The following is a 24,443-nucleotide window of genomic DNA, read 5'->3' on the forward strand; positions in this document are numbered from 1 at the left end:
ATCTACTCACCTTCATGCATTTGCGCAAACAAGGACGAAGGGTTGTGTGTGCTTATTTGACCCCATCTCAGTCTGGCAACATCAGGGTGAGGTCCAGAGTCACAGGGTTTCTCTTGCTGGATCCCTGTGATGGGATCAGTTTCAGCCTGAAGAGGGGAGGAGGAAAGTCTTTGTTCCATTTGACGACAGTTTACTGCAAGCCATCCCATCATTTTCCTAATTTTCAGTCGTCATCTGCTTGGTTATGTTCTATATTAATCATCAAGAACCTAGGAGATAAGAAGAAAACCCTGACCAAGCCTAGAGAGGAGCAAAGTGATTTGCAATTCTGACCCATGCAAGAAACTGTTAGGGCTTTTACTCCATTATTTATCTTCCACTGATACTTACAAGGCCTTTAGCCAAGTATCTGCTGCCTCATCCCCATGCTTTCAAGTGATCCAGATGCTGGAAAAGGGAACAAGAAAAAATAAAAAAATAACTGTTTCTGTTTCCTTGTGACTGATGCCATAGGTTTCCTCAGTGTGTTGAGAGGGTTGCTAGCAGAAAAAAAATCACCCAGTAATTAGCTGCAATAGCTATAAACATTCCAGGCTGCTAATACTGGTTCTTAGTTCATAAGCTGAAATCTGAACAAAGTGGGGATCTCTGAGATCCTTAATTTAGGCATCCTTTTCTGTGCTTTGCATGCAATGCTGAAACTTCTCCATTTGCCCATCTCAGCTCTTACGGAGATGACAGATAGCAGGCATTCTGAAGATGGCCCTTTGAAAACAAACAAAGGACCGAACTCTGAATTCGGAGCAGGGACGGTACTGGAGGGGTGTGTGGTGAAATACGAACATATTTAATGCTAAGGAGAGCCATTTGTGCATTGATGGTGCAGAAGAGCAGCTGAACAAGTAGGTAAAAATGAACTGACACTCACAAAGCCTCATTTTTTCACAAATTTTTGACTCATGATCTAGGGAATAGCATCATGGTCTGAAAAGGAGGAGCCATACATTTAAGTTCCTTTGCATTTCAGATACTGAACATCTTTCCTGCAAATGGGGAATGCAATATGACATACAGTTAGAAACCTCATTAATCTGTTCTGGCTTGAGGATTTGGCTACTCTAGCATTTCTGCCTTACTAGAAGAAACAGCTGTGCCACACCATGAAAAACAGGATCATGATGATTTCTTTCAATGTGAACAAGGAAATCTGTGAATTTTTCAGTGTTCATGTGCTCAAGCTAAAACATCGCACAGGCTAAGTTGCTCTGTAGAAATCACAAATTTTAATTCTGGAGCAGAAAGGTAATATGACTTCTGGTGGCAATAATGCTTTTCAGTTTTTGAAGTGTTTGTGTTTTAACAAACATGGCCTGGGACTGTGTTTTGTGTTACAGTGTTTGGTGTTATAGTTCCAGAAGGTCAGTTACCAACCACTGCACTAGAATTTATAAATGGAAGATTACTTAAGAGCCAACTTTCTTAAAGTGGCTTGTGTTGGTGCACTAACTAGGGTGAGCCTTTGCTGTTTTCTAAGGCTGACGAAGGTTATATGATTTTTTGGGGGGGGGGGGCGGGGGGGTGGGGTGTGTGGGTTTTTTTGGAAGTTAAGTCTGACTGGAGTACTTTAGGGTTTGAATAATAATTGATTTTTTTCAATGCATCACACAATGTCAAATTGCAGATTAATACTGCCAGTCCTCATTCCCCTTCCACATAGTTTACAGCAATCAAACTTTATAGTATATTGTCCAGTTCATCCAGGTTAAAACAGTAGTTGATCCTCCCCTGTCCAAAGTCATGCTTACAGCTCTCCTGAACTGGAAATTTTCCTGAATATCTCCTTTTCTGCTTATGAGAATAATCAATTACCCCTGAAGACCTTCCAACTCAGAGTAGCTACTGCGGTGTATCTCCATTCCTGGTATTTGTTGCTCACTTTCAGGAATACCTTTTTATAACAAAGAAGAGCTTAGTCATGGCTAGCAACTGGCTTTAAGAAACAGTACAAACTGTATTTTCTTCAGAACTGAAGTACTGTATAGATTTATTTTGCCTTCTGTGTAGTTCTTCCTCCTGAGTTTAAAGATAAATGAAAGCAAATGAGACTAGTTCAGTTGGTCAGAGCATGGTGCTAATAATGCCAAGGTTGTGGGTTCAATCCCTGTATGGGTCATTCATTTAAGAGCTGGACTCAATGATCTTTGTGGGTCCCTTCCAACTAAGAATATTCTGTGATTCTCTGAAATATTTTGCTGCCACCATATCTACCTGTGACATTCAATGTCAGAAGTCTAAGCCATTGCAGAGGCCACTGGATTTGTGTTCATTTTTTCCTATCTTTTGTTGGCTGTCTTTGTTTTGCATCTCTGCATTGCGTTATTATCAGGGGTTACAACCTGGCTTTACTAAAGTCGTGGCAAATTTGGACTGAGAGACAGTAAAATCCACAGGAATAAATGTCACAAGAATCTGGTCCCTCTCAGAGGACACAACCCCAGCTGTTGACCATGCCAGTGCCTGAAATTCCCTGGGTGGCAGAGTTCAGTGTCCTTATCTCCTGTGAGTATACAAAGAAAGAATGTAAAAATACGGACAGATTTCCCCAACTCTCTCATATCTTACTTCACCAATGGTGTCATTACAGCCTTATTGTATTAAAAAGATCTCACAAGTCTTATCTAGAATATCCATACTTTAAAAATGCAGCATTAACTTTTAAGACTAAATCAGTTTTATTTTGACTTTACTGTTGTAGATCGTATGAAGGTCAAGGACAGCCTTTAGAGTAATACCACTCATCCAGTGGAGGAATTTGTTTTCACTGCTTTGATTTTGCCCATCTCTTAACTCCAAGATTGTTTTTTTAATCTTCAGGCTTCTGGGACAAACATAACAATTGGAAAATAGCATATTGGCAAAAAATAACAATTGGGAAATGGCATATTGGCAGACAGTTGCTCAAGAAGCTCTTCACCTTTTCAAGGTCAGGTGTAGTTCCTATTTCAGTAAATATTATTACAGACATGAATGGAAGCATTCCTGCCTGCTCAGGAAGATGCTGGGCCACCAGAGGCAGACTTTATGAAATCCTCACAAGGGCCTTGTCCTATCCATGGTACTGCATTGAGCCTTTGTCCTGGAACAAATGGTTTTTGTTTGCTTCAGTGAGGTGGAGATTAATGTCTCCCTCATGACTGTTCAGGTTTCACACAAAGGGTCTGTTCTGCATGAGTGGCTGGAGCAGGCAGAAAAGGAAGCATCAAAAATTGTCCCTGCAGCAATGTTTCTGTTCAAACTTCTTGTTCACAGTAGGAAGAGCAGCAAGGGGTGCAGAAAACTTGGGACAGAAGAAAGTTACTAAGTTGGGACATGGACAGTTTTCAAAGAGAGATCAGAAATCTGCTGTCTTTGGTTTACTGAAGCTTTTTAGAAGTGCAGTAAAATATCCTGCTTTCTGAAAAAAAAAAATAAGTGGCATAATTCATTGGAGAGATACAATGAATACCTTAAACAATTTAGTGACCCAACCCAGCCTGGAAAATACCACCTAAGTACTTTCAGCAGCAGCTGGGGAGACAGCAGATGTGGCATTGTGTTAATGCTATCAGAGTGTCAGTGAATTGTGCAGCTGCTGGACCTGCCTTTATTTCTAAAGAACATAGTGCTCTGTCACGCTGGAAAGCTGGGGGAGTGGGGGGAGGTTTAGGTATGTGTAAACCAATTATTTCAGAAGGAGATATAAAGGTAGAGGGTGTTCCCACAAGCAGGCTCTGGTTCCCCCGCTGCTTGACAAATTTTATGATGGCAGATTTCAGCTTTACACCCCCTGTACAGAACACAAAGTGCACAGAAATCTATACTGACTTGCATGTGCCTGAGGGATCATCATTATGAGAGAATGTCCTTGTGATTCAAGTCATCAGCATTATGATAAATCAGTTTCAAATGTGACTGCGGTCTGACATTTTTACTGCTCACAGATCCAGGGGTTTTTTGTTTCATGGGACCCCAGAATTGTTCAGGTTGGAAAGGCCTCCTGAACTTAGGAGTTCATCAGGTCGAGCCTTTGGCTCAAAGCAGTGTCTGCTGTGATGTCAGAACAAGCTCCCTGGGGCTTTGGACAGCCTGTTCCTGAAGACTTTACGTTTCTCACACAAGAAAAGGACCCGCTTTCTTACCTTACAGTTACAGGGCACATGAACACACATCATAATATGTCTCAACAGAGCATCAGACTGCAGCAACCTTGACCCTGAGATTTGCTCGGTTGGTTAGAGCATGGTGCTGATAACACCAAGGTTGTGGGATCAATCCTTGTGTGGGCCATTTAAGAGCTGGACTTGATAATCCTTGAGGGTCCCTTCCAACTCAGAATATTCTGTGATCTATGACTTGACACCTCAAAGTCTCAAACAATTCGGGATGATGAATTTAGTTTTTTTGCTGTGTATCAAAAATTCCTCAAAACTGCCAAAACTGCATGTGTGGCTCTGCAAAGACCACTCTCTGACATGAAATGCAGCAAAGATAGCATGAGTCTGCAGGTCCATTCTGGCAAGGACCAGGTTATGGTATGCAGCAAGCTTCCATAGCAAGGCAGTGATGCTGGCCTCCAGTGTTGTATCATACCCAGCAATTCCTCCACAGATTCCAAAGAACTTCATGATTGTTTATAGAACTGTGCATTAAAAAAACCAAAACCAAACAGACCCAAAACAACAAACCTAACTGAAAAAAAAACCCCAAAACCCTTAAGTCTTTAAAGACAACAAGGTTTTTACTTGATTATTGTCACGGTAAATTGCATACAATTTCCTGTCAACAGGGAATAATGCCTTTAAGATAAAACCTAGACTTTATGATTTCTTGGTCCACAATAAAACACAAAAGCACTTCTTTGTGTAAATCAGTGAGTAGCTGCATCGCCTTCCTTCATAAGAACCCTGTTGAATGCTTTCTGTGGTTTTCAGCTACCTGAGAGGTGCATGGTAGCTTCAGGAGGTATTAGGACTTTGTATTCTGTGCCACACCTCTATTCAACACGGAAACACACCTCAACTGGAATTTAAAAAGGGGGGGTAACTATTAACTATTTCTGTTGTTTCAGTAGTAGTAAGACGTTAACAGTTAAAAACTGTCATTACTTTTATTCTTCATAAAAATACAGAAGTGCAGTTTCCATTACCAGTAAGATGCTAGAGTAAGATTTTGAGTGAAAAGCCCCAGTACTATGCAGTCATTTAGAGAACTAAATTTTCAAGGTTGATGAAGGTATGGATTTGAAATAGCCATGAAAACAGCACTAACAAAATAAACATTTTTTTCCAACATCCTGTAAAATAGATTATTGAACAGAGGAGACAATCCAGCATTTGGCACAGATGCTAGTTAGAGCAAGATATTATCTTGACTTCAAAAATATATCTGTGAAATCAGTTCATCTTGTGTGATACAAGTTCTAAAAGGAGACAGAATTATGGAAGTTCTGTTTATGTCAGAAAGAGGGAGACCATAGAGGCATTTGGCAAATCAGGAAATTCAACCATGTAAGACTCAGGCTAATTTTGATTTGTTTATTGCACGGTTCAAAAAGCTAAATCATGTCATTTATAATCTTCCATAGCAATAAAAGTTATAAATTTAGTTGATACTATCTCAAAGACCCGAGGTGCAATTCAAAGCTGAGATGTGTAATAATTTGCAAAGTAGGTTCTCTCTGCCCTCACCGGGCACCATGTAGCACAAATGGTAATAGGTAATGAACAAGGCATGGGTTAAATTAAGCTACAACCCTCAATACATGCACAGAACAATATCTTGAGGGTAAAACACCTCACTTGGACAGCCATACTTCTGCAAATATATCACGTTCAACAAATTATGTGCAACATCTACTGAGAGGTTTTTTGCTGGAGAAAAATAGGAACTGCGTTTCATCACAGGATAACCTTTACCAGGTTAACCATTTTCCACAGTAAAATCTATTATTCCAGACTCATTCCAGGTTGGCATATGTCAAACCTATTTTTAAAAACATTCATTTTGGATTCCTTAATTTCTTTTTGAGGAACATAGAGCCATACCATGTCTCTGTCATCTGCCAGAGTTTCTTCTAACCAAAGACTGCACGAGGTCTAGAAAAGCTGTACTGTTGTTCATAGCTCACTGGAATACTCTTTTGTGTATTGCCTTATATTTATCAATGAACTTCTCAAATACAGGCAGTTTTCTACAAGTACCGAAGAGCAAATCAGTCTGGCACCCTGCAGATTACTATACACATGACAATAGCCTTTGTTAGCATAATGTATTATAATGCATTATGTAGTGGGTCTCTGAGGTTTAGCAATCCCTGTCAGCAACCAGAATAAATGGAAATAGCTTCCAGGAGATGCAAGGCCTATGAAAAGACTGTTATTTTTCAAGAACTAGAAGCATTCAGACTCACACATGCAGCCTTTGGAACAAAATCTCATGAACAATCTTTCATCACAATCATTTGTGAAAGTCAAATGCCATAATTGTACTTAAGAGAATAAAGAGAAATTGAACTGAACACTAGCAGTTCTGTACTTTCCCTACTGAAACAATAATTTGTTGCATTCTCTCAGGCTTGGTGACGCAGTTGTTCTTAATTTTGACTTTTGAGTACGCTTAGATGCTGAATTTGTTAGCTGAAAATAGCCAGGTTCCACATAAAAATAGGCACACCTCTTTGAGGAGGGTCTCTAAGCCACAAGTGATAGAGTTTTTTACTGATTTTTAATGCACAACTGTATAGGAAAAAAATCACTAATATTAGATAACAAAGCATAACCTGCATGGGATGAAGGTGCACCACAATTACTGAGCTCCTAAAGCAGTAACTCTCATGCAGACTGGGAAAGGCATCTCTTATGCTACACTTGCCCTGTTTTTTATGCCCTTCCCTTCGGCGTCTCCCAGTGACCTTTAGCAGGCAGACAGTACTTATCTAGCTGGAGCTTTGATCTGAGCTAGTACAGTTGCAGTAATTTTCTTATGGTGCTGTGACTTGTGGGCATATTTAGTAAAGTTTTTCAAATTTTACTAGTGTAGAACAGTTGAAGGCACAATACCTAAACCCAAAACCCTTCAAATCAGTTCAAATCAGTTCAAATTACTAAAACACTTTCAGAAATGCTTAGGTTACTGTTGCTGATACAGAGGTAACATAATAATACATACTACTGTCTTTATGCAGAACTGCTTAGTCTCTCTAGCATTACACTCTGCTATTTTTTCACGCCTTCATTTCTTGCTGTATTTTTAAAGCACTCATTGCCCTTCAGTTGAAGTTCTGGTTAAATGATCAAAGGCTTTAAAAAAACTATCCTTTAATATCATGCTGCACTCATACTGTAAGACAACAGAAAATCAAGTAAGCTCTGTTGCTAGAATTCCACAAGAAAAATCCTTACTCCCAAAACATTGAAATGCTTCAGCCTCAGCAGAGTTGCCAGGTACAACACTCAACAGCCAACTGCAATTGCAGCCTGAAGCTGCAGTGCCACTCTGCATGCACATTGCTTGCCTCTGCAGAAGCTTTCACTGTTTAGTCTTCATCTCTTGATTAAATGAAGGTACAGCTGTAACCCTAACCAAGCCACTTATTCTATTTTTAACCTTGCAGACGTGCACAGAAACACAAGTGGGGTGAGAAAACAATGTTAAATTAGGAGAAGGATAGGAAACATTCTACTTCCTAAAATCTTTCCTGATCTGAGTCGCAGGAAGTTAGCACTGCTTATTCCAGTAGAGCCTATTTCTATTTGTCTGTGCCACAGTCCCACTTCTCCTGGACTACTGTTACCATCTTCTCCAGTCTTCTGTCAGGCATCACCTTTTACCAAGATAATGACAAACATCATATAGACCACTTGGAATCACAAAAAAGCAGACTTCATCCTATTTTCAGAATATGCCATCTGTAATGAAGTCAGCAGCTGAAATACCTTCCTGCTTTGCATGTTTAGTGTTATTCTTTGCCTGAAGTAGAGCCTGGGTTTTTTCCACTATGTTTTGTCTTTGAAATAGCATGTAAGCTTCTAAAGTTGCAAGCACTCCAGGATTTAAATTGCAGAGGGCTTGAATGATGCAAAACATTAATTTATTTCCTGGGGCTTTGTTCCCTGTGGGCATTGAGAATATCATCTCATAAGAGGATGGAGAGGGATCTCTCAGCAAAATGAAACTAGTTATCAATATTACAACCAAAAAGATAGAAGAATGCTGAGACAGAGATAACAGATCCTTCTGCTGCCATGCCTCACCTCCTCAGACTGCTTATTCTTGAGCTTAGCAGTCTTTACCCATCAGCTGCTTTATAAGAAGTGCTCTTTGAAGCCATTTACCAGCACAACTCTTTGCTGATTGGGGGGTGGGGAAGACTGCAGTTTGCAACAGCTGAGGAGGAATGACCACATACCACCTGGGTGTAAGTCATTATCCCTGATTGGCAAACTGACCTTGCTCCAGTGGGAGCTGGGTGGAGATTGAGTCTGTTCTTATTAAGGCTAGGAGGAAACCTTCACTTTAGAGAGCAGGATTGCATACAGTGCCTTTGGTCACTTGTTTGTTTGCCTGTCTAACCATGTTCAACACTTTTTCAAGCTGCTGTTGAAGAGGGAAAGACTTCTCTGTTTGCCTGTTGCTGGCAGTGGACAGGCTCTGCTGTTAGCATGCATGTATGGAATCTGGCAGCAGCAGCAACTATACTGCTCACTAGGACACTAATGGCATTGTGCAGGCAGTGTAAAGGTCCTTGCTTTCATGAAAACAGCAAATTTTAAATGAAGAGTGGACATCCTTGTATCTTACTTTATTTATTGGACTTTGAAGAAAGACTTGACAAAATATTCCCTGTATGACCGCTTTACAGGGCGTTTGCAGTGAGAGTACAAATGACTAGAGTTTGCCTAAGGGTGTCTCCAGCAATGAAAGAATTTACTCTGCTGTTGTACAGTTACTTTTTAATAACAGAATTCTTAACCACACAATCCCCTCTGCTCTACATTGTACCCTCTGCTTCAGTCATACTCTGTACATGTAGATTGGCAAAAGAAGTGCTCAGTTCTTTTGTTTTCTGCTCTTACCTTGCTCTACTCATTGTTCTCTGTAGAGGTGATGGAGATACACTAAAGACAGTATCAAATTAGTCAAGTAAAACCTGCAATTGTAACAAATAAATAGTAGTTCCTACCCGAAGAAGTGCAGAAGAAAACTGAAGATGGACCTTTATGCAGGAAGGTGGAATGTTTTGTTCACCACACAGAGGGTCAGAACACGAAACCTCCCACAGGCCACTCAGTAACAGGCCTTGGGAGACTTCTGCAGCCTGGGTGCTTGGACTCTTAACAGAAAAGACAATTTCTGACACACAACCAAAGAATGAGAGTGAAATCCCAGCTGTCTTAGAGGTTGTAGGACTTCAAAGACTAGTTTGAAAAGCCATCTGAACATGTACAGGTGTGATAACTGGATAAAAAGGAAAGAGCTAGCTGCTATGATACAAGATGGTAGGCTAGATTATAACAGAGTGGTTGTAGAGTCTTCCAGACTCTGTTGTACAGCCAATGTGCATAATTTACAGGGTACACAGGTTTGTAACCTGACAAGAGGAGCGCCAGAGCATTTAAGGCCTCAAGTTTTGCACCATTCAGTCAGCTCACTTCCTTAACATCCACTTTACTACAAGAATAACAATAAGAAGTGATTTTTTTAAATCACAAAACCAAGTTAAATAACAAAGCAGTTGTACTTGAAGGTACGGTTTCTTATAGGGAAAGTCCTGTAAGGACTGTCAGGACTGTTCTTCAGTGAGTGCCTTGAACTGAAGCCAGACCTGCAGCTGCCAACAGCCCCTTCAGCTCAGATGGAAGCCCTGCCTCAGGACTGACCAAAAAATTAAACAGCATGTACTACCACTGTACCAATTGTCATGGGTTTTTCATGGAAGTCTTCCTTTCCTGTATGGACTAAACAGCACACTCTTTAATGAAAATAACAAGACTTCATGGGTTTGTGGCCTGAGAGCACTGTGTCTGTAGGACTGTGATGAACACCTTTGCCTTGCTATCAGACATTGCATACCAACAGCACATCTAAATCTCTAGTCTTAGACTTAGGTCAGATCTCTGGGTCTTGGAGGATTTCAAATCTTAAGTTACTAAAAAATTTGATAATCTGTTTAGGAGTACAAGTGTTTTAACCAGACCAAGTGCTGTAAAAATCAAGGTTTTTACTGTTTGTATAATAGACCATTCAAGTACAACCGCTTGCAGAAATGATAAAAATTCTTTCTCTATGCATCACACTTGGTATGTGAGGAAAATTAAAGAGTAGGAATTTCTTCTGAAGTTAATGTATCTCTCTTATGTACACGTGTATTTTAATGCAAGTTAAATTTTAATATATAGCATATATATTTACCATTAGTAGAGTTATTTACTCATTGGTAAACAAATATTTTAGTCCAGGAGGGCCTACCCTTCCTTGTGCTTCCCTTCTGAAATATAAACATTTCTTAATTTTGTTCTTTCTAGCTCTGTTTTGTGATGTTTTGGACGCCAAACGTGTCAGAGAAGATTTTAGTTGACATAATTGGAGTAGACTTCGCTTTCGCAGAGCTGTGTGTCGTTCCTTTGCGCATCTTCTCATTTTTTCCACTTCCAGGTAAAAAAAGAAAAGGAAAATAAAAGTTCTGTAACCTCAGAACCAATGGCTATGGGGTCTGGCATGGCTGTGCGTGCAAGCGTGGCTAAATGCATGCCTAGCATATGTAACACTGTGTGTACTGAAGCTGCTGGAGACCCAGACTGTTTACATTGGTACTCATGATACAGTTCTTGCCACAAGAGCAGTCAGTCAGCAGGCAGAGTTCAGACTGTCAAAAGTAAAGCCTGAATTTTTTCTGTCGTGGTTGACCAAGAACAAACACATGAATGGTAGTGGCAATACATGTGTGCTGAGACTGAAAGTAACTCTTTGGAAGAGCATCTAGGAACACCTCCACATGAACATCACCTCCATTAGGCTCCCCTTCTGCTGCCAGGCTCAGTGGCTCCCTCAGAGCATAAACATGACATCATAAAAGTTAATACTCCTATCAAAGACTGAGACAGCAATAATCAAAATGTTTCAGATTTCTAGCCCTGTAATTAAATGCAACATCTTTTAGTGATTTCTGCTTATACAACAAGACAGTTTCATAATAAAGGTAAACTACAAATACGAGAATAGGTACATGTAGATATCTTTTTTTGTGCTGACTGTTACACCATGTGCCACACAGGAGCCAGTTGGAAAATTTTCCCCTGTAGGACTTCTGTTTAGGGAAGGGATAGTTTGGGGGTTTTTAAATGAAGAAAACAGAATGGACTGTCTAATAAATTGGTTTTAAGAGAGCAGCTCGTAGGAAGGAGTGCTGTCCATAACTGGCTTTTTAATGTGTTTCTTCGTTTTCCCAAATCAGAATATTAAAGCAATTTGAACGTAAGATCTACTTCCTTTCTAGTAGAGTGCAAAGTTACAGGAGTAAGTTTCACAATGGTTATTTCTGAACAGTGCTCTCTGCATGAAAAAGCTGCATATGAGATGAATGACTTTTTTTTAAATACTTTTGCCTCTTTTTCTCCCCTGTTTATGAACAGTGACTGTCAGAGCACACTTGACTGGTTGGCTGATGACTCTAAAGAAGACATTTGTATTGGCACCCAGCTCAGTGCTGCGGATTATCGTCCTCATCACCAGTCTCATCGTGCTGCCTTACTTAGGGTAAATCATTATTCCTCACAGAACCCAGGGGTTTGCTTTCCTCTTCATTCCTCTTCCCTGTCACTTGATAGCTGAATTTGCATAGCTCAGAACATTTTCTCCAAATACGAACCATGATACAAAGCCTAAATAGTGTCACTGTCTGGAAAAGAAACATTTACAAATTTACAAGCGTGACTGCTTTAGACAGGCACAATAGTGATGTCCCTTTGGAAAAAAATAGACAAATGTCAAAGAGGCAAAAATGTGTCCTAAGGGGAATTTATCTCCATGTTTTTAAACACACTGTTAAGAAAGCTAATGGAAGAATATCTTGTTTAGAAGTTAAATAATCTATTCTACAGCACTCTGTACAAGACTTTAAATTCTTAGTCCATAATTTGATTCAGTGTGCCTCTTTACTAAACAGTGAAGCCATTAAAAAACAAATGAGTCCTTTAAGATACCAGTTATTCTCTTTGGCAGTGTATTATGTCTTTGAAGAAAATATTTCTATCAGCAGATTGGTTCTATATGCCAGTGAAAATATAATTATGAATCATGCATTCTCACACAACAATGACTGCTTTCTTTCTATGCCTTCAACAGAGTTCATGGAGCCACTCTTGGAGTAGGATCCCTTCTAGCTGGTTTTGTAGGAGAATCCACCATGGTTGCAATAGCAGCCTGTTATGTCTATAGGAAACAGGTAAGAATTAGTCTCTGTGGGATCTGGTGAAAGCAGGTGATGAATATAGTGGATTTTAGTTCAGATTAAGAGCATACTTTAGAAATGTAACTCCCCAGAATCCTCACTTTGGTTTGCTTCCATGTTAAGTCTCAGGAGTGTGCAGCTTGGAAAGTCTATGGGTTGAAATAAAACCAAAAGGTGCCAGTGGGCATCTAGGCCATGGGACATGCTGGCTGCAGTCAGAGAGCCTCTTGCTTGTCAAAACACGTGTATGGTGGATATCATGTCCTTACCACCAGCAGCTTTGCACTGTATATTTGCAACTGCAGTACAACATAGCATCGTTATGTAGGCATAGGAACTACTCATCCAAGCTTACAATACATGTATCTGTATGTATATAGAATCAAAGAATCACAGAATCACAGAATGTTAGAATGGTTTGGTTGGAAGGGGCCTTAAAGTTCCAGCAAGTTCCAAGTTCCCTCCCACGGAACATGTTATGTAGTATTACATACTGTGTATATTTAAATCTGTATGTATACACTATGTAATACATATATATCTGTATATATACTTTTATTTCTTTATAAAACCAGCTCTGCTGAAAATGGACAAGAAGTACAGGTGCTTATGTTTTTTTGCCATCTAGAGGAGTGGCTTAAAACAAGATACACTCCAGCAGTTGACAGTAAGAGCTTACAAATAATTAAACAGGTGTATTTTTACATATTTCAAACACCACAATCCTGCATGTACAGAGTAGTAGTGATACATGGATTTTGAAGAAGATTCCACTAAATTAAGTCAAACACAGGACAAATATTGGCTGGGTGACTGGGTACATTGCAGTACCTGCATGTTGTGTCCTTTCAGGTTTATGTTCAAGGCACTGTGTAGGGCACTAGGCCCAACTCCAAGCAGAACCAGCAAGGTGTATACATTGTTCTGTAGTACAGAAGGACTCTGTGGATGGGAACAGAAAATATAACCTATGCAGTGACTTTTTTTGTTGTTTTAATTAGACTTCTTACTAAGTGCCGAGTAGAAATACCCACCTTTTTTATTTTTGGGGAAAAAAAAAATACAAAACACCAAAAAACTACAGAAGATGGAATATCTAAAAGCCTTATATTGGAACAACCTAAAATCAGTTTTGATATGTGTTAACAGTGCAGGCCATGGCAAGAGATCAAAGTGTACAAGGTTCATAAGACAACAGAAGAATCATAACCTCTGTCATGATTAATTTGTCATGTTTTTCTTGAGAACCAAAGAGTAAAACTTCCAGACACTGAAATGGCTTGTCTTGACCTGTGGTTTCACAACATCCTCATTGCTTGTTTGTTACCACAGTAGCTCACAGAGTCTTTCTGGCCAGGGGCATTGTGCTTAATTTTTCTCAGTGGTGAGTGCAGGTAGTCAGAGTAATAACTGTGCCAACCTAATTTATTCTTTGTTCAATGTGACAGTGGCAGAGCCAACCAGTAGCTCTATATACCGGGTTGTTCTCACCTGCAGTTGGAGAGCTGCAGAACAAATGTTGTGTAGACACCTCTGAAATTTTGGAACTCTGATACACCAGTCTCAGCTGAATCAATAATACCTGTGGGGGACATTTTGTCAGCTGTACGACTGTTTTCAGTAAAACTAGTCAGCCTGCTGAGAAATGGGTAATAAGGAACAGATGCTTCAACTTGTTTTGTAGGGGGCTGGACGCTTCTTAGCTTTACTAATCCAGGACATCCTGGATGAATCATAGGACTCTTGAGTGACCTCCTGCTCCTGCTAGCCAAAAATACTCTAATATTACTTGGCCTTGGTGAGGCAAGGGATCAGCAAGTGGATCAGCAATACCAAGAAAAGCCAGAATCTCACATCTTGTAAAATTCCTGAAGTCTGACATTTGAGAAATTAGGTTGCCACCTCGTCTCCCTCCCTAGAGAAGCTTTTCTTCTCTCACATTTTGTATTCCTTCTTTTTTTTTTTAATAAAAAGTCTGTGATGTAAAAGATTCCAGATGCTCTCTTCCCTCCAGTCATGCTGAAGCCTGTTTTGGATGTTGCTTAGCATAAGAAATGCCTGATTGCATTTGTGTTAGAAAGGAGAAAGCTGAGCCCCAGAAAGGTTATGAAAATCTTCTAAGTTAAGCCGAGTTATTAGTGGCAAGCTACAAATATGACACAAATATTCTAGTTCTTAGTAACCTACTGTAAACAAACCATATTCTCACCTCACGTCCCCCAGTGTCCAAAGTTGGTGGGAGTGTGTCCATGCACAACTTACTGATAGGTTTCTGGATGCTTGTTTCAATCTAGAAAAAGAAGAGGAATGAGAATGAGACAGCTGCAGAAGGTGAAGACTCTGCAATGACCGACATGCCTCACACAGAGGAAATGACAGACATCGTAGAAATGAGAGAAGAGAATGAATAATAAATGGGATGCAATTGTTCTCTGCAGGGACGATTGGAGTGACGCTTCAGCATCTTGTCGTCTCTCATACTTTTTTGTTTGTTCGTTTTTATTTTTGTAATAAAGAGGCCTTGATTTAAAAGGTTTCAGATAAATTCTCTAGCATACTGAGTATGCTCTCACTGATGAGGGACCTAAAAAGAGGTCTTTGCTTCTTTTTTTTTTTCTCCTCCAATTGAATTTTTTTTCTCACTCCATGCAAGCATAAAAGATACAATTGCATCACTGTAGAGTCTTCCTTACTTATGCGTCCACCTTCTCTGGACAATCTGCATTTGTCAACCAAAGCCCTGCTCCTGTGCACCTGTGTGTGTGCGGACCTGCGCTCGCACGCTCGCACACGCACACTGCCGCGTGCCACTGGCTCAATGCTACTGCCATAACCCCACTCCCTCCCCTCTCTCCTTTTCCTTCCTTTTCTTTATGAGAAATGGAGAAGAAGTTTGGAATACAGAGCTTTATTTTACTTGCTTGAAAATGACTTTGCTACATAAACTAATATACAATGGTGAACTATATCTTTTTGTTTGGCCTCATCACTAGAGCTTATACTGCACAGGGTACAAAACAGGGAGGAATGTGGGAGTCTCCCCATACAAAGTGGAGAAAAACAGGTTCCTCTCTCATGTTGAAAGTGTGTGGATGTGTATATACACACACAGGTACATGAACAGAGACATACATATATATATATATTTATATATATATGCATATGATGAATAAAATACACACAGGACAAGAACTCTATTTAGCTTTCATTCCATCAGAAAGATTGTAATTTTTTGGAAAATATAAACATTTAATTCAGAATTTTCTTGAATCACTAAGTCCCACCTTACATATAATTTTCTTTAGGAAAAAAAACGCACTTTCCTCTTGTGAAGAGGGTCATGGCAACTGATAGACTTTGACTGTATTTGAATAAAACAAAAATAAATATTGACAAGCTTTACCAAAGTTCTTGTCCACTGATCTAAGTTTAATTTTTAAAGGTCGATTTGTTCTCTATAATTATTTCTGGTGCCTCTATATTTAAAAAAAAAAGATCAGATAACGTATGCAGGATACCGTGGTACATAACGTTACTACACGCAGTTCCATGAAATTTTTTATATAGAGATGTACACATACTCACATGTGTGTGTGCACGTGTATATTTACTTCTATACACGTGCCCACGCACACACATATGTATGTTTTGCTATAATGTATTTACCTATGCAGTAGATCAAAATCCATATGGTGAAGCTCAAGAACTGATGGTCCTCCAAGCTGAAAATGATGGATGAAAATCTGATGATGTGCTGGCTCTCAAGGCAGCATTGTGTGGGAGCGAGGAGCTGCTCGCGTCAGCCCTGCGGAGCTGTGCTCGGAGCAGGCGGCAGGGCAGGCCTGTGCTCCGTGTGCTTGTGGCTGGAGTGGCCTTAAACAACAGCGTGAAGTCAGGTGGGAGACTCTGGCTGGGTGGAAATGAAGGCTGTGTAAGAGGTGAGGGAAGCAGGGAGGTTTTGGGTGTCACCGATGCTGCCGTGGCAGCAGCTTGTGTTTCTGTGCTCTTCTGTGTTTGGCTGCGGGGCAGCGCTCGTTACCAGTCTGTAGTAGCTTGGGTCCTTTCAGATTTAATCATGTCAGAGTCTGGAAAGCATTATCCTCCATCCTATCTCCATAGATCAGTTAATTTAAACCTTATTTAGTAAAAGTATATTTTTCTAAGTTGTGGAAATTATTATTTAATTGTGGACAAATTCTGTTTCTAGATTTATTTGCCAGGTAGTCCCAGCAGTCAGAGAACTGATCAAAACTAAACATTAGTTTAAATGTTTTATCAATATATATGTATGTAGACATACACATGTGTATAAATATATATATATTGTATATTATGTACATTTATTTTAAACTACAATACGTTTCCTATTTTTCCAAGTTCAGCTAAAAATGTCTCTACAAAACTACTGAGTTGACTAGTAACCGGTTATGGCCATCAGGAAAGGCATTGTATCAATGAACTTTACATTTTATTGGAAAGATTTGTACCAATTTGTTACATGTGCAAATACAATAAGAAAAAAATGTAGAAATTTCTGTGTTAACTGACAGATTTGCAAAATCAGTTCATGTTTAATGAGCAGTGGCACTAGGAAGGTAAGACTAAAACCAGTAACCATGTCTTCTGTGCCACCACAGGGTAATACTTTTTGACAGTAGTTTAAAACGGTTTTTTTTTTTTTAGAAAACCCTCAGACAAATTAATGTGTGCAGGATGTAGACTGTACACATTCATGAATACAGGTTCTCAAACAGTCATATGTATATAATGTGTATATAGACTGTTACAGATCACAGTGGCCATTTGAGGTCTCCTCTATTCATGTAGTTTTGGTTTCTTCTGTACATTTGTATCCAAGCCCACAAGATGCAGTTTTTCAGGACCTGTAGAGGTAAAGCAAGAAAATATTTTTGTGTAGTATTTCTTTTGGTACATGACTAAAATTCAAACAGCAGTATTCTTGAAGAATTTTGAGCATTACCAGTGTAGGTTTCAACGTAATGATTGCTCCAAAAAGTAAAAATCTGAAAACAAAGGATAACACTGAGGCTTGTACTTTAGATAAATGATGAACAAATATTAAAAAAATAATTATTGGTCATACAGAGCTAAACTAATGGCACTGTAAAAGATAAATTTTCAATTGTGTATGTAATACTTACTAGTCCTTTACTTTGCAAGATACTGAATGAGCACAGGAGAGGTGGGATTTGGGCAAGAACTGAAGCAGTGACATAAGGACATGTGCATTGCATCTCTTTCTGCTTCCTGTGGGTCATGTATTTCTTTACATTTCTCTGCTGGATTAACAAAATGTGATGACATTTCTGCAGGGAGTGGGTCCCAGCCAGCCCCTCGTGCTGGCCCAGGTGCTCGCTGGTGGGTAGGCAGGGTGCTCAGCGAGGAGGGAGCTCTCCCTCTGTCCCTTGCAGACACTGGGCCTGCTTCTAGGACTGTTGGCAGGAGCTTCAGCAACCTTCTGAAACCTCACTGCTCCCTGTCAATGGCAGATTGAGCTGGGCTGGTGGAGCAGCCATTGTGATGGGCTACAGGCTGGGAGTGGGCAGGCATCCTCTGTGGCCAAAGCCCCCGTCAGAGCAGCACTGAGTGTCTCTATCAGGTAGATACTGGTTCATGCCCTGTCCTGCACCTCTTCCTTTCCAGAAGTACTTCCCTGAGTTCTAGTAAAATGGCTTAGCTGTCTCTCTCTCGTGCTATTGCTTATGAAATCGCTATCTATCTGTGGTAATTATTTTACAATAGAAACCCATCCTGTTTCTGTGTCAGAGAGCTGGAGCACTGTCATCTCAATGAATTCATGTGGAGACTTGGCCTTTCTAGACTGAATTGCACAATATAAGTTACAATAAAAAGAGAAAAATGTTGATCTGCATCTTACATCTTGTATTGCAGAGCAGCTCACACAGTGGGAAATAAGAGCAGAACACCAATAAGCTGTGGATTAATGCTCCTCAGCTTCTACTAAGTACATAAAGTTGTGTTAACTTGTCTTGAGCTTTCCTTTTTCAGAATTAAGAGAAAACACTGCTGGTTTTTTCCCCTCACTGCCATAAGCAGGCTCCCATGCTTACCAAGCACTGGACTTGATGGACAAAGCTCTGCATTTCTCAGCCAGTGCCTGAAGCCATTTGGGTGCAGCAGCGGGTTCCTAGGCATGGAGCAGTCCCGCTGCCCATCCCCCCTGGCACAGCCATTCCAGGCAGGAGGGTGCAGTTCCCTGTTTGTTAGATAGAGCCGCCCTGAGTGAGAGGATTGGGTAAGTAACAGAGAAGTCTTTTTGTTTTCTACTCATTTTGCTGCTAAATATTTCCTTTGAGCAGGAGATTTATATCTGGCTCTTGCTCGGCATTTCGCCGAATCTGCAGCCAGAGAGGAGCAGCCCCAGATGAAGGGTTGGCTGATGAATGCAGCTGATTCAGGGCAGGCCATAGCCCACGAACAGAAACCTTTTGAAGGCAGGAGTGCCTTCTTTTGTGGGATGGCGCCTCGTGCTTAAAAAGAAGGGAGAAAGGGTGCTTTCAGGCCCGGGCAGCCAGAGGCTTCGGGCATAGTTTTGTGTTGGGCTGCAAGGTGGCAACGGGAACGGAGCATCCTGCAGTTTCAGCATCCCAGCCCCGCTGCTGGTGAAGTGCAGTGTAGGGCATGGTGAGGCAGCAGGATGGGCTCCGTCTGTCACAGAGGTCTTGTGGTTGTGGCATGGTTGGCACAGGTTTGACTGCAGCTGGTTGTTACCTGGGGACAGTGGCAGTAACCCTTGGAAAGCCATGAGTATGTACATGGGTGTGTACATGAGAGTGCTGCACAGGCAACTTTGTTATGACCTTTGTATAGCTCCTTGGAACAAGGGTTCAAGTCCAAACATGATCCTCATGTGGGACTTATACTGAGCCATTTTTTAAAATTGCAATTTAAGCTACATAAAAGAGTAAATGAAACAGCAAACATTATACCATTAAGCTAAAACATGATTTAGAGCTCGAACAGGAAAGAGGACATGCTGAAAATCTGATGGGTATTGTATATCCCTCCTAAAGACAGCAGCATGGCGTGGAGATGAGGGAATTGGAGAGCAGAAAACATCATTTCCCTTTCAGCTTCCCTGGTGGGGGGCTGAAGGATGAGGAGCAGTGTGTCCATGTGGCACTACTTCTATGTATGTTGGTTTCCCAGTAAAGGAGCCTTCAGAGGCAGGAGTGTGAAGCAGAAATAAACCACCCTGCAGGGTTTATAATGTGCAGTAAGGAGGCACTAAGTATCTTCCAGTTTCTGAGTAACTGACAGGGCTGCGTTGGGGAAATGTCACATAAATATTAATTAAACGTGACAGAATTACCACAATTTTGGTAGCAAATTGGCATGTCCCAAATACCAGCTTAACCAGAAAATGTTAGGATTCCCTTACCTTGTTCATGTTTGGCTTTCTACTAGAATTCAGCAGACCATCTACTTTGAAGGGAGTAAGCTCCTGTGGAGGGGGTGCAGTGCAGAACAGGCTGTGGGGGCTTGTGGTAGAGTCCCTGGTGGGAAGAGGAGCTCTGAATTTATTCTGTACCCTGCAACACACTGTATAGCAGCCTGGCAGCATCGTGAAACAAGGCAGAATTGTCAGCTTAGCAGCAGACTGGGTCCAAGTGTGGTTGCAAGATGCAGCAGCCCTGCAGAGCAGTGGGAGGGCATGGGATGCAGGGTAGCCCTGGCTCCAAACTCGGGCTCAGGCAGCTTCTGTGGATTTGCTTTGGAGAGCCAAGTTCAGTTGTCAGTGCATAGATGCAATCCTCAGCAAAACCACTGCCAGACTTCTCAGTAATTGGCACCTTGTGAACAAAAAGGCTACAGACAAAATACGGGGGCAGAGAGATGGAGCTTTAGGCTCGGCTTGGAGCGCAGAGTTGCACAGAAGGGCATTTTGGCTGCAGCTCGTGCAAGTTAATGGTAGGGTTAGAGAGTGAGCTTCAGTCTCAGCATTTCATAACCATGGCATCCAATCTATCTCAGTAAAACACAAGAATGGCAGTATATTTCTAGGTGCTCTTTTGTCTGTAATCCCAAAGGGAAACTTTTCCTTAGTTTTGCCAATCCTTGTCACTGCTCAAATCAATGTATTCGTTTTACCTCATTATTTTCTGTCATCCCGAGTTCAGTGTCTTCGGACATTTCCTCATTTTCTTCTGAAGGTTCCTGCTAGGCTTATTTTGTTTGTTGGCATTTTGAGAGGGAAAATGTAATCGTCATGCTGACTGAATGTCAAGTAACACCGTGATTAAAAAGTAGCTTACAACAAAACTCTTCTTTGATGGACTGTTTTTTACTTCTCATTTGCTAAGCTGAAAAGGAGAATCAAGAAGTAGAACGGATTGGGGGGCGTCTTTATTTAAAATCAAGAATTAAATGAGTTAATTCAAGTTCATTACTTAACTCCAGCCACTTTATGACTTTCTAGTAAAAGACCTTTACCCGGACTTTTCCAGCAAAGTTAGCATTGCATCCCCAATGCAGTGCAGAATAGTTTGAGGCATGCAGGCTTCATGTATTTCACAATTAAATGTATAACAATGAGTTGAAAAGCCTGATTAACAGGGGCAATCCATTAAGTTTACAATTCATCTGGACATGAGCAGCCTGGTCGAGTATCTAAGGTGGCCCTGCTTTAAGTGGAGGGGGATTTAACAAGAGGACTTCCTGCAATCCCCTTCCAACCTAAATTGTTCCCTGATTCAACCAGGAACCTAGAAAGCCCCCTTCATCTTAAAGGACTTAAGATTGCTTGCCTTTTTCTAGGCTTTTGGCTCAGGACTGAGAGACAGTGCCTACTAGGGGTCTACAATGTAGATATGTGAGCAAAAATGTTGAGCTGCACAGATTCTTTTGCTGATGACAAAACTTTGGTATTGCAGAGCCAGCTTTACAGTACCCTCCCACCCTGAGCCCACAATGAGAGCAAAGCAAAAATAAGCTATTGTCTCTGCAGATAAAGTATTTCAGTACTGTACTGCACTTCTCCCCTTAACTCTCTAAGGAAAATTGCCTGAACACAGCAAGCAATTGCACTTATTACCTGCTTCCTCCCACCTCTCTTCATGTACATCATTCAGTGTTTAACAAAAAAGCTACCCTTTCTCATAACTCCCCTTTTTAATCACAGTAATGCAAAGTAAATACTTACATTTACATAAGAGAATGGCTTGGCCTATCTGCAAATGAGAGCAAATAAATCCCCTCTTAGGAAAAGATGTAAAAATTGGAACAGCAGCTTTATTCATAATTCAGGAAAAAAACCACAACAGAAATGCAAAGAAAAAATTGCAGAAGTAAAAAAAAAAATTAATTTCATTAACTTTTAATGAGACTACTGCCTGGGTGGCAAGTAAGGTATATGTACACATACAGAAAACAGCAGAGCCTGGAACTAATGTTCATTGCTCAATTTTGTAGTTTTCTCTCCAAAGCAAATGTAACTCTGCTTTTGTGCCTACTATGATGAACAAAAGAATCCCTCCTAAGCTATAATGAAACAATTGGAAGGCTACAGGAATAAATTAACTGGTTACTTAGATCAACTGATTTTATCCACCGAGTTTGCAAGCACCACAATATTGCAAAAGCAAAATCTCAAAAAAAGTTAAAGGTACCTATTTTTGTAGATGACATTATCTTGCTTATTACCATCAACAAGTTTTTCACTTGGTTTAATAAAATTATCTGCAACATCTTTGTATATTTTTAAAAAGCAAATGTACAGGATGCAAGACTTAACCTGTGTTTTCAAATGGCAGAAACAGCCTCCACCATCATAAAGGCAATCAAGCTCAAATCATGTCAGGTTTTGATCTTTCAGAACATTGCTCTGTCTGCTCTCTTATTTTAGATGATTTAGATTATTTTGTGGTGTTACTGCCTCTGCCTTAGTTTCATGAATCCAGGCACCTATGGAGGGTTTGTGTTAAGAGACTTGAAGTTGGGATTGCGGGTAGTGTCAAAGCCTCCTGCGTTGCTTGTGCTATTTGGCAGGGCATTTTACCACCACGGGCCACAGAAATTCAAACTGGACTTGACTCTGTCTGGTGGAATGGCTGAAATTTTTCATGGGGTTTGGGCAGCACAGCTTAGCAGCATTCCCTTTGATAAAGCCTTGTTTCACCTACATGGGACAGAGAGCTTCTGAGGAGGAGCACATGTGAGTGTAGAGGAGTGAGTGTGTGTATGTGAACAGAGATGGACAGATGGCTGCAAGTGAATGAGCTGAAGAGTCTTTTGCAAGCACCCTGCACTGTGTTATCCTGCAAGGACCATACTGGCAGGCAAAGAGAGCAATAAGCCCTTCATTTATTGTCTTTAGTGAAAGGTTCTCTGGCATTTAAAGGTTACTGGGCATCTTACTAGATCCTAGTTACTAGAGAAAAACAATCTTTGTAGAGCAAACGTTGTCGTGCCTTTCGCAGTGGAGAAGCCAGTGTGACACAGCCTGCTTTCTCTATCTTTGCATACCTGAGCAGGGCCAGCCAGCCACAGGGTCACTCTAGAAGGGAACTACAAACACTGAGCAAAACCTAAAGTACAGAGCAGCAGACAGGAAATGTTTTGTCTTCACAGAAGGAAGGCATCATGGAGGAGAACCAAACTGTGTGGAGGTAACTCCTAGGAAGCTTCTCAAAGGAGATGCAGTTTCTGAACAAAGGTAGCTTTGACCACATCATGCAAGGTCAGACTGCACCATTTGTAACATGATACTACAAGGACAGAAGGTTCTCCAAGCTCAGAGGGGTGCTATAAGGATTACATTTGCTAATGCTGGTGAAAGAAGCTTGGATACTACAGGGAACAGTGTCACAGAAATGCCTAAAAATACTGAATTCATATTTGTGTGTTCTAATTGTGCCTTTGGGTTCTCTAAAATTGACTTGTTTTTAGTTTTACAGAAATACTTTTAGAACTGAGAGTGAGAATAGTGTCTGGAAGCAGCATTCTGAAAAAAAAAGGACAACCCAAAATCTGAAGACTCTTGCTCAGGAAAGAGGGGAAAGGAAGTTTGGGAGCCTCATCTTTTCCCAACCTGGCCCTCTGACCATGGATTATTCTGCAGGACATCATCTTGTTCTGTTCTCAGCAGACTAACAGTGCTGAAAGAGGCAAGAGCAGTAGCTAGCCACACTTTGCCAAAGTTGCCCTGGGATTAAAGTAAATTCTCTGTCAACATTCTCTATCTGTCAACATTCTCTATTTCTGGAGAGAAAAGGCCCCATTTTTCAGTTTGTTCCTGTAATTTGAAGGTAAATCTAAGAATTAGGCAAATGCATATTTCACCTGAGAGATATCAGTGGATTTTCATTTCTTTCAGAATATCTTTCAGCATAAACATCAGATTCTTTCTTAGGATTAAAGCTGTCTTTATGCAAAGCAGCATGCCTAACAGCCATCCTCGACTACTTAAACAAGTCAATTTTGCAAGGACTGTAGGTGTCAAGCCAGAGCACTGTTTGGAACTACAGTACAGGGATCTTAGATTTTAAATGAAATGTTACCTCATGCATCATTTTCTATCATACTTGTAGAATTCCAGTTGGTTTATCTCAAAATAAATGTTGCTTTCTGTAATCTGTACACATGCTAAAGCTGCTGGTTTGTTTTTTTAATGACCATTTTGCTTTGCTTTAACATGTGAGTTTTCTTTAAACCAAAATGAAGGTTAAAACTTTGTACATTTTTTAAATGACTGCTAAGGTCAGAAGTCTAAAAGTACGTGCCGCATTAAAATTGAGTGCTGTTTATGTATTTAGCAGAGATGTATGTTTTTGCATTGTTAAAAAGAATGATCCATGCTTTCTTTGAGGGGGATCTGTGCTCCAGTATTGTCCAATAGCTTTCATATTCTAATTAATTAAAGTTCTAACAGTTTGCATATGATTCATGATTCTGATTGCTTCTGTTTTATTAATTC

General features: G+C 40.5%; 1 protein-coding gene across 1 annotated transcript in view; it reads left to right on the plus strand.

Annotated features, from left to right (window-relative positions):
• The window catches only part of ANKH (ANKH inorganic pyrophosphate transport regulator), a 107,916-nt gene extending 83,507 nt beyond the window's left edge, over positions 1 to 24,409 (plus strand). The window contains exons 9-12 of the mRNA XM_032117765.1: positions 10,563 to 10,692; positions 11,670 to 11,793; positions 12,382 to 12,481; positions 14,782 to 24,409. Coding sequence (XP_031973656.1) covers positions 10,563 to 10,692; positions 11,670 to 11,793; positions 12,382 to 12,481; positions 14,782 to 14,898 — 471 coding nt within the window. The 3' untranslated portion in view covers positions 14,899 to 24,409. The remainder of the gene's footprint in view (positions 1 to 10,562; positions 10,693 to 11,669; positions 11,794 to 12,381; positions 12,482 to 14,781) is intronic.
• Positions 24,410 to 24,443: the final 34 nt, after the last annotated feature.

Source organism: Corvus moneduloides, chromosome 1 (genome assembly GCF_009650955.1).
Source record: "Corvus moneduloides isolate bCorMon1 chromosome 1, bCorMon1.pri, whole genome shotgun sequence".
Taxonomy (NCBI): domain Eukaryota; kingdom Metazoa; phylum Chordata; class Aves; order Passeriformes; family Corvidae; genus Corvus; species Corvus moneduloides.